Source organism: Arvicanthis niloticus, chromosome 2, assembly GCF_011762505.2.
Source record: "Arvicanthis niloticus isolate mArvNil1 chromosome 2, mArvNil1.pat.X, whole genome shotgun sequence".
In the NCBI taxonomy this organism is placed as follows: Eukaryota; Metazoa; Chordata; class Mammalia; order Rodentia; family Muridae; genus Arvicanthis; species Arvicanthis niloticus.
Genome location: NC_047659.1, coordinates 141832924 through 141847511, shown reverse-complemented (window position 1 = coordinate 141847511; position 14588 = coordinate 141832924). Strand labels below are relative to the sequence as shown.

Genomic DNA, 14588 nt, shown 5'->3' with positions numbered 1-14588 from the left:
GTGTGTGTGTGTGTGTGGTGTGTGTGTGAGTGTGGTGTGTATGTGGTGTGTGTGTGTGATGCTGGGGTGGAGCTCACAGCCTTACACATGTTGTTCCACTTATACTGAGCTCAGTCCCATCCCAAGTCCTCTTTATATTTTTGAGGCAAGTGTCTCTCAGTCTCCCACATGAACTGAACTTTCAATTCTCCTGCCTCAGCCTCCAGAGCAGCTGAAAAGACAGGCACGTACCCCCCAAGCTTGGCCTGCCTCCCCCCACACACCCCCACCTCCTCTGATTTCATGCAAAGCTATTTCCAGACAGAAAACTGTAATCAGCAGCTTCCCAGGGCTAAGCACGCAGCAGTGAGAGGCCACTGGAGGATGTTGGGAAGGGCATCCAAGAAGCTGATCACGTCCCACTAGGCTCACTTCCATTGCCCCAGGCTGGACCCTTGGCACTCTCCTAGGCTGTTCAGTTACATCTGCCTGGTTTCTGGCTTCTGTCCTTCTGCTTGCAATCTGGTTTCAGAGCCAGCCCAAGGTCATCACAGAATACATGAAGTCTCCAGCCCAATACTTCCCTCCAGTTTCTACAGTCATTGCCTGCCCCACTCTGGGTATCATGACCAAGTTCCACAAGCTGCTCTCTCCCCAGTACTAGAGCTTTATTGTCCCCATGTAAACACAGAAATCCCATACCCAGGTGTCACTGGCTGTGTGACTCCCCACCCCAACTTCAGGCAGTCTCCTGGCATCCGTGGTGACATGTGGCCTCTCCCTTTTCACAGAGCCATTGGTGCCTGGCGTAAAGCCTGTCCTGCATGGCCTGCTGTTTCTCAAGGGCTTACACCTGCAAAGACCTTGTTCAGGCAGAATGCTTCTGCTGGCCTGGAGGATATCTGTGCCTGTAACCTGTTGTCTGTTGTCATCCTGCGTGCCTGCTTCTCTCTCCTGGCAGGCTCTCACACTCCGGGACTCCAGCCTCGGTTATTCCTGACAGGCCTTTATTTGTGCAGCGCTCTACACCTGTAGTGACCTTCCCCACTTGGGACTCATGCCTTGCTGCCACCTCGTCTTTCTTCTGGTGGCCTCTCCTCTGTCATCGACTGTTGGCAGCCATGCTTACCTCCTAGAACACCGTAATTACTTTCCCTTCCTCTGAAGTCTAGCTGACCAAGTGACCAACTCAGTAGCCTGAGACACCACCGCGCCCCCCCCCCCCCACGCTGGTCTTGGCCTGGCTCTCCATACTCCCTGTTCCTTGCTTAGTGTTCAGGTCACCACTGGGTGATTTATGCTGCCCCTCCCCCCACCCCACAGGGGTCATCACAAACCAGGGAACTTCTAAAACAGCTCCTAGAATTGCCCAGTCAGTCCTTGCTGGATGAGTGAACAGCAAGTGTGTGAATGGGTTGCAAGGTAGGAGTAGAATCGTGTCCCCCAGCCCGTCCCTGTCCCCTGCGCCTCTGTATAACCAGTACCTCCTCTGCAGGGCAGAGCATCAACCCTAAGTTGGCAGGCCTGATTGGACGGCATGGACCCCAGAACAAGCAACCCTTCATGGTGGCCTTCTTCAAGGCCACGGAGGTCCACCTCCGTAGCATCCGGTCCACTGGGGGCAAGCAGCGCAGCCAGAACCGCTCAAAGACACCGAAGAACCAAGAGGCACTGAGGATGGCCAGCGTGGCAGGTAGGTCCGAGCAGCCGGAAGGGACCAGCTCATTGCAGATGCTTCCAGACAGATCAGCCTGCGACCTGGGACATGTCTATCCAGCCTGTGGCTTCTCCAGAGCTCTGGTGACCTTGAAGCAAGGCAAGGGCTAGACACAAACCAACCAGGCTTGCTTGTGAGGGCTCTAAGCCGACTCAGTCTTCCAGTTCCTACCCTTGGGATTCCGAGGAAACACACAAGGGAGTTTGGGCTGTTTAGAGTTAAGTGTGAGACCACCGGGCCATTGCCTTCCCTCACTCGCAACCCCTCCACTCCAGGTCAGTTTGCATTGTACATGGCTTCTTCCTCTTGTCTTGAAATTGGTAGTCATTTTCTTTCTGAAGAGGGAAAGTAGCCTGCAGGGACTGGGGGGTTGGACTTACTGCTTCTAGGCTGTCCCCCAGTACCCTGTGTAGACGTCGGTGGGTAGAGAGAAGTATAAATTGATTCAGAGGCTACGCCTGTTTGTCCGGCTTTGATTCACCAAGAAGCCCTTTGCCTTGGTAGGCATGGCCACTTCCAATCACGGGTTTTATTCCAATCTTAACTAGTAAGTCAGTCTCAGCTACTAAACTATTAAACTCATAGCGTACCATGCACACACGTAGCATGATAGTGCGTATGTAACTCTCTCATTACAGAGTGGTTAAGGAGTGGCTTAGAAAGAGACAGTGTTGCTCAGTGAGGCCACCCTAACACTAGGGATGCAGAACTGGCCAGGCCATAGAGAAAGTCTCTGTGGGGACTAAAGGAGTCTCAGGACTGGCTCTGGGCTGTTGGGGGCAGAATTGTCAAAGGTAGGCTTAGGTGAGTTTTGGTATCGATCAATCGGCAGAGAGCTGATGGGGACAGGCAGGGGCTGAGCCTGGAGCCAGGGGACAGGTGGAGTTCTTCCCTGTGGCAATTTTCCTATGCAAGGCTCATGACCAGTGATGAGGACCTGGGTCACTGTGCCCGCTTGACTACGTTGGGTGTTCCTTTGTTCCTTGCCCAGGCACGAGAGTTCCGACTGGTATGGCGGACGGCTCATGATGTTTCTGATATAGATATGTTCCTAGATGGCATTGTTTACAGACACCAGTAAGTTACCTGTTGGTTGCAGCTTCTGGTGTGGAGGCTGGCCGTCCTGTTTAACTTGTGTAAGTAAGCTGCAGAGTCCGTCTGCCTCAGTACCCAGACCCAACGTTAGGCAGCTCAGGACAGCACAGTGAAACATGTTAGCTGTGGGCAGGGCACAGAGTCTCTGCCTGCTCTCCACCAGTGGCCTGTGTGGGCCAGGTATAGTCTTCTGTGAGTTCTCTTCTGCCAGGTGGGGCCTCAGAGGGGTCTGTGAGCCCCCAAATAGAAAACTGGGTTCTTTCATATGTGGGGGCCGTATTTATGCTGGGATTGGAGTTGAGGTGGAAACTATAAAGGCTATTTGGGACAGGTAGGCGTGGTTGTCACCCTCATCTGTATTCAGTGACAGGCTCAGGAGTGGGGTGGCTGGGTAATTCAGCTCATTCCACAGATGCAGAGATACTTCCCCTGGGAACTGAGCTGAGATATGTGGGTGAGGCCAGGTTGGTTCCCCCTCCTGAGGCCCATGCACCCTGAGGACACAAAGTCTCAGCCTTAGCCTCTCTGACTTCTCTCACCAGCCTTTAAGAGGGTGGGTGGGACATTCTCTTGAGAGTCTCCTCTCGAGTCTGAAATCCATCCCAAGCAGGAGTGGGAGTTTTATGGCTTCAGGCTGCGTGCAGTGTAGGTGTGAGGTCATGCTGGCTGCTCTGGAAAGGATGGGCATAGCCCAGGGTGAAGGAGGGCTCCCTCCATTCAGAATCTGAAACTTCCCAGAGGCCTTTGCCAACTCAGCTGGGCAAAAAGTTCTGGCATGTCCTATTCGAGCAAAGCTGGCCTTGTCTTGTAGATCTGCAGTGTGGATCTTGAAGATCTATGACAGACATTTGCCTCCAGACTGAGAGGAACACTGGGGGCTGGAAGCCGACCACCCCACAGTGTCCCACAGAGTGCCCACTTCCATAACTCTGGGACGATCCCTTGCATGGCAGCTAATCCATCTGGCTCAGAGTCTGCCTACTCCCATAGATTTCAACTCCTTACCCTCGTTTTAAGTTCTTCCAAACCCTGCCTGGAAGTTTAACATTTAAAAAAAAAAAAAAAAAACAGGACTGGGGCCCCGCCCTGGTTTAGTGAGGCAGCTTGTGCATGTGCGTAGGCGTGTGCCCAGTGCCTTTGAAGTGCTCACACCTCACATGCTGGGCCACACAAGTCGAATCCTTTCCTGCACACACATCATCCTTTATGTGTCCAGCTGGAGACACATGTCCCAGCATGCCTCTGCATGAAAGTCTCTTTCCTGTCGGCCACTCCTGCCTGGGGGGTTCCAGCTGCTTCTGAGACGCAAGTGCAGAACCTGGGTCCCTTATCCCCTTCAGCCCAACACCCTAGCAATTGGCTATCTCCTCCAGCTGACCCTTGGGTGTGGAAGCAAGTTTGAGCACCTGTCCAGGGCAGGGCCTTTCGGAGGTAGCTGCTAAGTGGCTGGTGGCTTGCACTGCCTGCTGGTCACCGGGGGGGGGGGGGGGGGTCTGTTGTGCTGGGTGGAGCGAGTGGATTATGGGCAGGGGAGCTAGGTGTCTCCTTCCCTTGCTTTTCTGCTAAGAAGGACCTGCTGGAGAATTCCAGCCACCTTCCTCCAGGGCGGCTACAACCCCAAATAGGATAAGCAAGGGCCCATCCCCCACAGCACGCCCACAGCTAGCTGCCAAGGCTAAACCAAAGATCTTCACTGAGGTCTTAACCCCTTCCCCACATGTCATTAATAATCACAGCACTTTTTTTTTCTATATCTTGCTTCAGGATCCACCCTTAATCAGAACTGGGAGCTGTAGGCAGTTTGACCCCAGTGAGTCTACTCAGAACTGTATCTTCCTCAGACTGCTTCACCTTGGCCTGAGGAGGTAGTCCACAGCCCTCTCTGCTCCCGCAGGGAACAGGGAAATGAGGTTTGTCAGGTGGATAGTGTTAGCTGCAGCCTCTAGCTACGGCACAGTGGTGAATGGTGCCTTAGATATCCAGTCCATAGCTGTTCCAGAAGGTCGACCAGCTGTCCAGGTTCTGCGGACTGTGCTGTGGTGGGGTCTTGACCCTTGACCTTTGTGTGCTAAAGACAGACTGGCCTGTGCTCACTCTTTTTGACCTCAGAGCTATGCAGGTGGAATTCCCGTGCATCCTGGGAAGTGGGGTCTGAGGGACATGTCATTTGTCACCAGACACCCAGTGGCCTGTCAGTAGGTTCAGGGGGAGCAGTCACCATGTTTAGATAGTTGCAGGGTGTCTGGGGATGAGAAGTGCATTAGCACTTGGGAACCTAGCCTGCAGGGCTCTCTAGTGTAGACCAGGGGCCCAGGCTTTATTGACAAGGGCCAGCAAATGTAGGTCCTGGGGGGGTCTCAGGTTAGGGGAAGCTTCTGAGTGTCAACTACTTGTGCAGCTTCAGGGTAGGGGAAGATTTCATAGCTGTGCATGAGGGACGGATGGACAGACAGACTCCCACAGTTTACAGAGTGCAGTCTTTGGTGCAGATGCTATACACTTACACTGTTCTTGCTCCTTAAAGAAACTCAGCAGTTGCTGCTGGGGGCTGTGGGATTTGCTCTGGTTCCTGTCCCCAACCTTGGCTGTCACAGTAACTCGACTGTGGACAGGTGCATGAGCACCTTGCTGGGCCTCCTCAGGCAGAGGGGTCTGGAAGCAGGATAAGTCTAAGTGGAACTGAAGGCCTCTACGATAGGGCAGAGGTGACCTTAGAGGTTGACCTTGGAGGTTCACGGGTCCTCAAGTGGCGCGTGAGCCATCGCTGCCCTTCAGCTCCTGAATCCAATGGCTGCTCTTCCACTGCAGAACCAGACTTGAACATGCGTATTTCTCTCTCTTCTCTGGTTTTCCTCCTTCGCCTCCTTATCCGTGCAGAAAACAGCAGCAGTGACCAGAGGCAGGCCTGCAAGAAACATGAGCTTTACGTCAGCTTCCGAGACCTTGGCTGGCAGGTAAGGACAGCTGAATCTCCATGCACTGGGCCTTGCTCTGTCCCTGGTGACCACAGGGCTGTCTCCGTTGGTACAGTGTGTTACAGTTCCTGTCTTTCGTACTCCTAGAACACGGTCCCATATGTCCCGGGCTGGCATCAAGCTCAGAGTATAGCCTAAGATGACCTTGTCCTTTGACTCCTCCTGCCTCAATCTCCTGAGTTGTGGATTACAGGAGTGTGCCACCATGCCTGGTTTGTGCTGTGCTGGGAGCAGAACCCAGAGTTTCCTGCCTGCTAGGCAAGCACCCTACCAACTAAGTCCCAGTCTCAGCTCACAGCTCTTGTCTTTGCTTGTGAGATGTCAGAAGCCAGGAGCCCCAACCACAGAGGATGACTTGGGTTGAACGTACGAGGCCATCCATGATGTGCTGTGTTACGTGTCACTCACAGCGTGATAGACTTGTGGGCATCACCTTGTAGCATGTAGTTTCTACTACTCTGCTTTAAGCTCTGGGTGGACAGAGCAACCAGCCAGTGCCCTGGTTTCCTTAGATCTTTGGATGAAACACACATACACACACACACACACACACACATTTTTAATATGCTTTTAGCTCAGTGGTTGGGCACTTCTAAGCCTCCTGTGGCTAACTTGCCCTTACCGTCACTCCCAGCTCTACACCTCTAATTCTGCCCTCGGCTTAGTTGCTCAGTTACCTTCTGTGAAGCCTGTTGGTCTTGCTGCCCAAGATGCTTACGGGCAGCTTTCCCTTTCTGCCTACATTTTGGATGCTCTCCCCTGTAGCTCCAAGTCTGTTCCCTCTTTTTCTCCCAGGTATCTCGATTCTCCTCCTCTCTCATTGCCTGTGGGAACCTGGAAGTCCCGCCTCTTTCTTTCCTCCCAACCATTGACCACTGGCACCTTTATTGATAGATCAAAAACCAATTGGGAATGAGGACCTTCAGTATCACTAAACAGATTCCCCATCAAAGCATCAGAACCACCCCCTACACCACCCTTCTGAAGTCTGAACTTCATGCACACCTTAGTCCCACCCCATTGCTGGCTGCCTTGCTCACATAAGGCCATGTGTTCAAATCCAGCCTTAGAGAGTCAGCTTTCTCTGTCTGCCCTTTGTCCTGGTCTGTGACTAAGATCAGGTGTTTGTTCCTGAGCCAAGCAGGTTGCATGGTGGGAGAGCTCTGCACGTGACAGTCTTTCTGTGCACTGTGTCCAACACTCGTCAGCAGGAACTCTCTGCTCACAATCCCTAGAATGTGCCACTTTGTGGAGCGGCTTGACACAACATTCTCAGAGCTCAGGGGATGCCACGTACGGATGACCTGAGCCACAGTGGGTCACTCGACTCTTGCTCAAGAAGATGCACCAGGCAGGGGAGTTTGGTTTAGATTCACAGACATGTCCAGTCTCGACAGTGGGACAAAGTGTTGTCACCTACACTGAAAACGTTCGTACAAAGAAGATGCAAAGCAAAACCAACCGAAAGACTTAAAATGTTTTAACAAAGTTTATGGTGTTGTCTCGGGTTTCGGCCATAGCTATCTTTACCCAGAATGCAAAGCCGAGGCTGTAACATGAACACACCTGGGAGCAATCTGAGGCATGCCATGCCGAGCAGGGACAGGGTGGTAATGGGTGTGGTCTTTGACCCATGTCTCACTCCCTACGGCTATGCCACCTCTGGTCCAGGAGATGCAACACAAGGGTGTCCCCTCCAAGCCCTGAGTCCTTTTTCTTTTCCTTCTGCTGGGGTCACAAAATACCATGCTCACTTCCTAGCCCCTGCAGTCCCCCTCCCCCCCAACACAGGTCAGGAGAGCATAGCCTGAGCCTGTGTCCACTGGACATGAGGAAGGAGTTCACACAGGGGTAGGACACACAAGGGTGGGACCCTGCTTGGGGCCTCTGCACGGTCTGACGGAGGCCTCGCTCCCCTCTCTTGGCAGGACTGGATCATCGCACCTGAAGGCTATGCAGCCTACTACTGTGAGGGGGAGTGCGCCTTCCCTCTGAACTCCTACATGAACGCCACCAACCATGCCATCGTCCAGACACTGGTGGGTGCCGCCTGAGGGTGTGGCCATTGGGGGTATGGGTGGCTTCTACTGCCTTTGACCCAGAACCTGAGCAGCTGACTGCCCAAGTGTGTAATGACTCTTCTGGGCACCTGCCCCTATATAAGGCTGAAACAAGTTTTAGGCACGTAATGCTATAAAGATGAATTTTGGACCCTAAAATTCTTCTATTTCTATATTTGTTCTAATTTTTAAAGTTAAACAGTTTCATGAGCTCCTGTGGTATTGTGACCATGGGTCACTGTGCCTCACTGAAGACTAGGTCCCCCCCTGGTAAAGACAGTCACTGTGCCTCACACTGGGTCCCTCCTGGTGGGGACAATCTTCTCCGGTGTCAGCCTGCCATCCTGTGTTAACTTAACTGCTCCTGGCCCCCTCCTGTGAGAGAGGTAGACTTTAGTTTGTTAGGCCCACAGGCCCCTCTCAGAGCTTATAGGTTTCTCTTCTTGCTTTGAACTTGAGACCTCAGGTCACTAATTGGAGAAGCTTTATTCTGTTGTCTGCTGTGTGCCAGGAGCTGGGACACTTCAGGGAACAGCCCAGTATTCTTGACCTTAGGGCTTTAATGTCCAGGGGAGGAAATGGACCAAGCAGGTGAGAGAAGGAAGGAAGGACGGCAGCGGCTGACCCACATCAGCCTCTGTGGCTCACTGGGAAGAGCCATGTGGTGAGAGCAGAACCTAAGCCCATGCTAGTGCTCACAGGTTCTGGTTGATGCTACGTTTGCTGCTCCACCAGGTTCTAGGTGACCCTGCTCTCAGTGGGGGGATGTTGTCTGGGCTTCTCTTGACAACTGATCACCTGTGCTGGTTTGAATTCTGGTGCCAAAGAGCTCATACCTGAAGCCTATCTGGACGGTTCTCTTTGTTATTCACATGTATGTTGCTCCCACTCCTTACTTGTAAGTCCGGGATAGAAAGCTCATCAGAGCCCCTCGCCCTCTGCCCTCCGCCCTCCCCCTCCGACCCCTGCCCTCCAGTCAGTCCAAGCTTTGCCTTTTGGCAGAGGAAGGGTCCCAGCTCCCTCCTCCTCTCTCTTCCTTCCTCTCTCTTTTCCTCCTGCCCCTGTCTTCATGGTGAAAATGATGGACCCCACAACCTCACGTGTGTCTGCCAGACTCTCAACTACGGAGCTGTATCCTTAGCCCTCAGGTTTCACTAAACTATCCAGTCTGGTCTTGATCTCACTGTGACCTTGTGATCCTCCTGCCTCAGATTCTAGGTAGCTGGAATTGCAGGCCTGCATCCCAAGGTCAGCAGCAAGGAGTATGTTTAAGTACTGGCTTTCCGACATCCTAGTTAACCAACACACCTGGCTTGCCATACCCTGTTTGAGTTGCTCGTTAATAACAAATAGGGAGCTGGGGGTGTGGCTCGGTTAACAGACTGCTTACCCTGGGACTCAGTCCCCAGGGCTGTGTAAACTGGGTGGATGTGGGGGCTCGGGTCTGTCATTTCAGCCCAGGCCTCAGGAAGTGGAGGCTAGATAATGTGAAACTCAGGACCATCTTTGGCTACACAGCAAGTTCAAGGCCAGCCCCTGCCTCAAACCAATAACACAGGAGGAGAACTCAGTCTCTAACCTGTCTTGAACACTGGGTTCTCCTGATGATATAGACTGGTCATCTGGGCTGGGGTCAGCTTTGATGAATAGTGGTTTCTCCCCCCCCCCACCTCTCTTTCTCTCCAGTTGTTAGCCTCACTCCCCACCACTCTCTGCTGCCTAGTCTCGGTTCACCTTGCTTATCGATGGTGGTCACATGGTACCAGCAGGACATTTCCATTTTCCCTTGTCTGAACCCCTACTCTGCAGGGCACACAGGTACCTGCTCATGAGCAAAAACAGGCCTCTGATTGTTGTGATGCTGGGAATTAAACCTAGGACCTTGTGAGTGCCAGGCAAGCACCCTACCACTGAGCTACAACCCCAGCCCTTAAAAGAGTGCATTTTTGAATGGGCAGGAGTCAGGGAGGGTGCTCCACTGCCTCTTTGGAGCTCCAACTGTTGCTTCCATATCAGATGTGTGCATGAAGAAGACTGGGCACCCTGGTCCCCTCATCTGCAAGGTGGAGGCAAGTCCTGAGCCAAGCTGGGCCATCAGACATGCTCACCTGTCCTTGGTAGTCAACTTTGCCAGAGAATAGATGTTCTTTAGAGAAATCTAGAAGCAGGCAGAAGGCCTCACGCCTTCCTCTCACCATGATTCATGTTGGTGGCTTGCAGGTTCACTTCATCAACCCAGACACGGTACCCAAGCCCTGCTGTGCACCCACCCAGCTCAACGCTATATCTGTCCTTTACTTCGACGACAGCTCCAACGTCATTCTGAAGAAGTACAGAAACATGGTGGTCCGGGCTTGCGGCTGCCACTAGCTCTTCCTGAGACCCTGACCTCTTGGGACCACATTTTTCCAGATCCGTGATGTCTCAGCATCTAAGTCTCTCACTGCCCATCTTGGCGAGGAGCCACCAGACCAACCGCCTCTCCTGAGTCTTCCCTTCACCTCCCCAACAGGAAGCCTGTAAGGCATTAGAAACCCGAGCTCCCAGTGGCTGATGGTCACACCTTCCTTCTGACACATTATGGACAAGATCCTACAAGCTGCCACAGGAAATGTCTAGCAGGAAAAATGTCTTCCAAGAAAGAGTCCATTGGCCACACGGTCCCTGGTGCTCTGGGTCTTTGAGGGATAATTACAAGCATCCCTCAGCTGCAGCAGGAGGAAGGGCATAGCCAGGGTGGGCGCTTACGTCTGTGCTGAAGGAAAACCAAGCAGAAGTCCCTGTAATAAAATGTCACAATAAAACCCATGAATGAAAACGGTTAGGATGTTACAGATATATTTTCCTAAACAGTTTATCCCCGTTTCTTGGTTTATTCTGACTTGGTAAACAGAAGCTGGGGCTGTGGAGGATGGAGAGGCCCCTCCTTTCCATTTCATTTCTTCCTGAGGCTGCAGGGTTGTGTGTGTTTACCCAGACCTGCCCAAATCCACCCTGTAGGGAGGAGGATGTCTGCTCAGAAGAGGCCAGTGAGGGAATGTGGCCTCAAGCGTGTTGGGATAAAGGTGGAGGGAGACTCGCACACACACATACTCACATGCATGCAGACAGGCACACAGACACATGCATGCACACGCACATGTAAAGCATGTGCAGACTTTGGAATGGCTCTGACCGCCCTTCAGACCCAGTTTCTGCCCCGTAGTAGGAGAACAATGAGAAAATGCAAAGCAAACAAACACAGACAACCCTATGTGAGGAAGCACAGGAAATGCAGGGTATTCAGGACACTGTCCTTCAAACAAGGCCCGTCTGGCACCTCAGAGCCAGGTTCTGGCCTCCACAGCTGCCTCACTTCACTCACAAGCCCTAACAGAAGGCCCTGCAACAGATTGGTCCCTGGATCTGAGGGAGACTGTGTAGCAAGCAGGGTTGTACTGGCTTAGAAGGTTCAACCACATGTCCTGCCTCAGAGGTGGGATGTTGATCATGGCTCCAACAAGGCCTCTCTGCTTTGGTCTGCGGTGTCCCAGCTATCACACTGGCTCCTAGCTTCAAATGCAGAGGGTTGGACAATCTGCCAATGTTTCCTGCATCCACACAAAGAATGAGGTTAGCCAGGCAGGATCCATGGCCATGTTGCCACTGGTTGGTCAAGCGGGGAACCAATTCTCCATGTCTGTGCTCCTGGAAACACTGGGCTCTCTTCTGCTCTGTTTTAGTTTTTCTTCTTCAGTAGCTGAGGCTGCAGCTTCTACTCTGCCCAGTCGATGCGGGGAGATAAGCATTCTTGTAATTTGTTTTGTGTGTTTGCAGATCTGGGGCTTTTTGTGTGACTCCCCCTTGGTACAGGTTCTGCTACCCAGAGCCTTAGTCTGCCTGCAGTCGGTGTCTTTTGTACATTTAAATGTGTAAATAGTTGTGACAAGACAAAGAAATTATTTATTTCCATCCGAAGCTCTTTTCGAAGGCTCCTCACAGAGAACAATGAAGCCGATTTCCTTCAGTCTGTTTGTTTTCTTATTTAAGACTATTTATTAACAGTCGGACCGATGGACCCATAGCTGTCGAATAAAGTGGTCCTTAGTGAAAATTCTGTATAAATAGAGTGAGAAGGGGTTTGACTTTGCAATAAAAGGAGACATTTGGTTCTGGTTGTCGGACCCATGTGTGTATTTGTGTCTTTTCCCCCCCTGCAGTCCTGGACATCAGAGTTTCATCTTCTGAGAACCCTCAACCTTGATCTCTACTGTTAGTGGGATGTTTATCATCCAGGCGTGGGGCGGGGGAGGGGGGAGTGGGTGCTCGTCAATATTTGGTGCAGCTGTGTGGGGCTTGGGGTGGGGGGTGCGGGAGAGCCGGAACCAAACAACAAATGTGAGTTTGGTAGGCTGGATGGCAAAGATCCTTGATTGAATTACAGCCCAGCTGTCAGCAGCTGCTTCAAAGAGGCAGGGGGTAAATTAGCTGTGTTTACTGCTAACATAGTCGAAAGATTTAGTCATCCCAATAAAATAGAGGCACAGGAGAAAAGGGGGGCGTATACCCCAAACTTGAAAGCCCCGCTGGTCTCATAGCTGGCCTCATAGCTGGCGTCATTCAGTGCCCGTCACCCGGGCAGTTGGGGGCTGCCCTCACAGGCCAGCTGTGGAGGTAGGCGGCCCCACCGCAGGGCTGGAGAAGGAGTGGGCCCCAGCAAGCTTGGGAAAGCGCTCATCTGGCCCCATCTGTCTTTGAAGTGCGCATGAAGGTCACCTGATGGATGTTTCTAGAATCCCAGCCCGACACTTGGACAGGCCGCTCTCTCTTCTCCTGTTGACTCAGACCCAGCAACCCAGCCACTCCTAGCACATTCCAGCCCCTGCGATTTCTAAACCTCCCTGTCACTGTCCCGACAATTTAGCTCTTGTTCTGTTTCCAGGCTGAAGACCAGAGCCACAGGCCGGAGGTCCAGATGTGGCCTCTCAGATGTGCCTTAGCCTCTCAACCCCACCCCCAGGGGTGTTTACACATTTTAAAAAACACTAATTCGTTGCCAATATGGTTTTGCAAACGAGAAGTTTGGGCTTCTCTTGAGCAGGCAGAGCAGGCCACCTGGTTCCTCCCTGTGTGCTGCCCTAACTGAGCAGAGGTGCCAGGGCCGTTGTCACCAGCACACCCCATGGCCTCATCCACAAAGGGGTGAGGTCAGCTGACACCTTCAAACTGGCAGATGAACGTCTATTGGTGCCCAAGGCCCAGAAGGCAGAAGAAAATGGAAGCTATGCTGGGAGATTCATGCGCGGCAGGACAGGAAAGTGGCTTTTATGTTTGTTTCCGGCCGGCGCATTCCCACAGCAGGCTCTATGGTCATGTGTGGTAGACCAGATGAGCTTACAGACTACCACCTTTCCCTCACTTGCCTTCCACCTCTCTGCCAAGCAATGTTTAACACTGGGCACCAGCAGGTGACAGACTTTGCTAAAAAGCCCTCCGGCTAACAATTTCTGAAACCCAGGCTCCCAGAGTTGGAATTTCCTGGGGCTGCTTAAGAAGCAGGGATTACTGACTCCCAGCTTTGACACCCAGGCACCCTTTCCCAAAACTGTATGTTAGTCTCTGAAACCAGGCAGAGTTTCTGGACTGCAGGTAAGCTCGGCATGACATCTCTCTCCTCCTTCCAGACTACTTGAGGGTCTGCATCTCCAGACATGACCTTGAACCTGGTGACCAGTGTGGAAGCAGGGAGGGGTGTCAGTGCCATGGGGTACCTCTGAAGGAACCTCACAGGAACATCACCCTTTCCTCTGCAAAACTTTTTGTGGAAAGTAAATGTCAGAGTCTCCTGGGGCCAACATAGCACCTTTCTACACACTACTTAGAAACCTTGGCCCTACCTGCAGAAAGCCCTCTCTTTAGGAACAATGCCCCTCCCCCCACCATATCCAAGGAAGGACATGTTGGACAGATGGCAGATTTCTCAAAGGCCTCATGTAATGCTAGTTCATTGTATATACCACGAACCAACACAGAGACTTCACAGACACTGTCAATCAACAGCAAGCACAATTGCGGAGTTATGCTGAATCCAGGGTTTCTGCCAAGACCCCACTTAGGTGTGTCATATGATTTCCTGTCCTCCCCAAATTCCTTAGAAGGTTACTCACTGTGCAGCTCTTTGGTATGCTTGGTAAAGGCTTGGTGTGGTCTGCTCCTGACTGTTCTACATAGAGCAGACCTGCTCAGTGCTCAGGAAACAGAGTACTCGGGACTTGAACAGGCTCGGGACAAGCCCGAGAACTGCACTGGCCCCAGGCTCCAGTCGTGGAAGCTGCACAGGTACAAGTGGTCTTCCTGGACAGGGCTCAGCTGTACAGACACAACCGTTTGTTTGCACACAACATCATAAAACGATGCCTCTAGCAGGGTTCTGCTCACGATATCAACAGACAGCACCTCCAGGGAGTGTGTGCTGCTAGCCCTGGCCAGCCTTAGTCTCTTCTAAGGCTCAGCATTGTCAGGCTGGCCGCTCCTGACCCACACTTGGGGTGGTGAGTGTCTGCCCCTGCCAAAGACATGCGTGATGACCTCTTTAGACACTTCCTATTGGCCCGTGGGCCCCATTCTCCTGGCTCAGACCCTTTAGCACTCTGGCGCTGGCCTCTCTTGGTTCCAGATTTGAGGAAATAAAAATAGAAGGGGAAAACACTCAGCTCTCCAAGGCTGTTCCACAGCTGCTTGGACGGAGGCTCAGTGCACCTGGCCAGGAGGGCCACGCTGCCC

General features: G+C 52.5%; 1 protein-coding gene across 1 annotated transcript in view; it reads left to right on the top strand.

Annotated features, from left to right (window-relative positions):
* The window catches only part of Bmp7 (bone morphogenetic protein 7), a 72962-nt gene extending 60973 nt beyond the window's left edge, over positions 1-11989 (top strand). Inside the window, exons 4-7 of the mRNA XM_034495812.2 lie at positions 1475-1672; positions 5669-5745; positions 7695-7805; positions 10047-11989. Coding sequence (XP_034351703.1) covers positions 1475-1672; positions 5669-5745; positions 7695-7805; positions 10047-10196 — 536 coding nt within the window. The 3' untranslated portion in view covers positions 10197-11989. The remainder of the gene's footprint in view (positions 1-1474; positions 1673-5668; positions 5746-7694; positions 7806-10046) is intronic.
* Positions 11990-14588: the final 2599 nt, after the last annotated feature.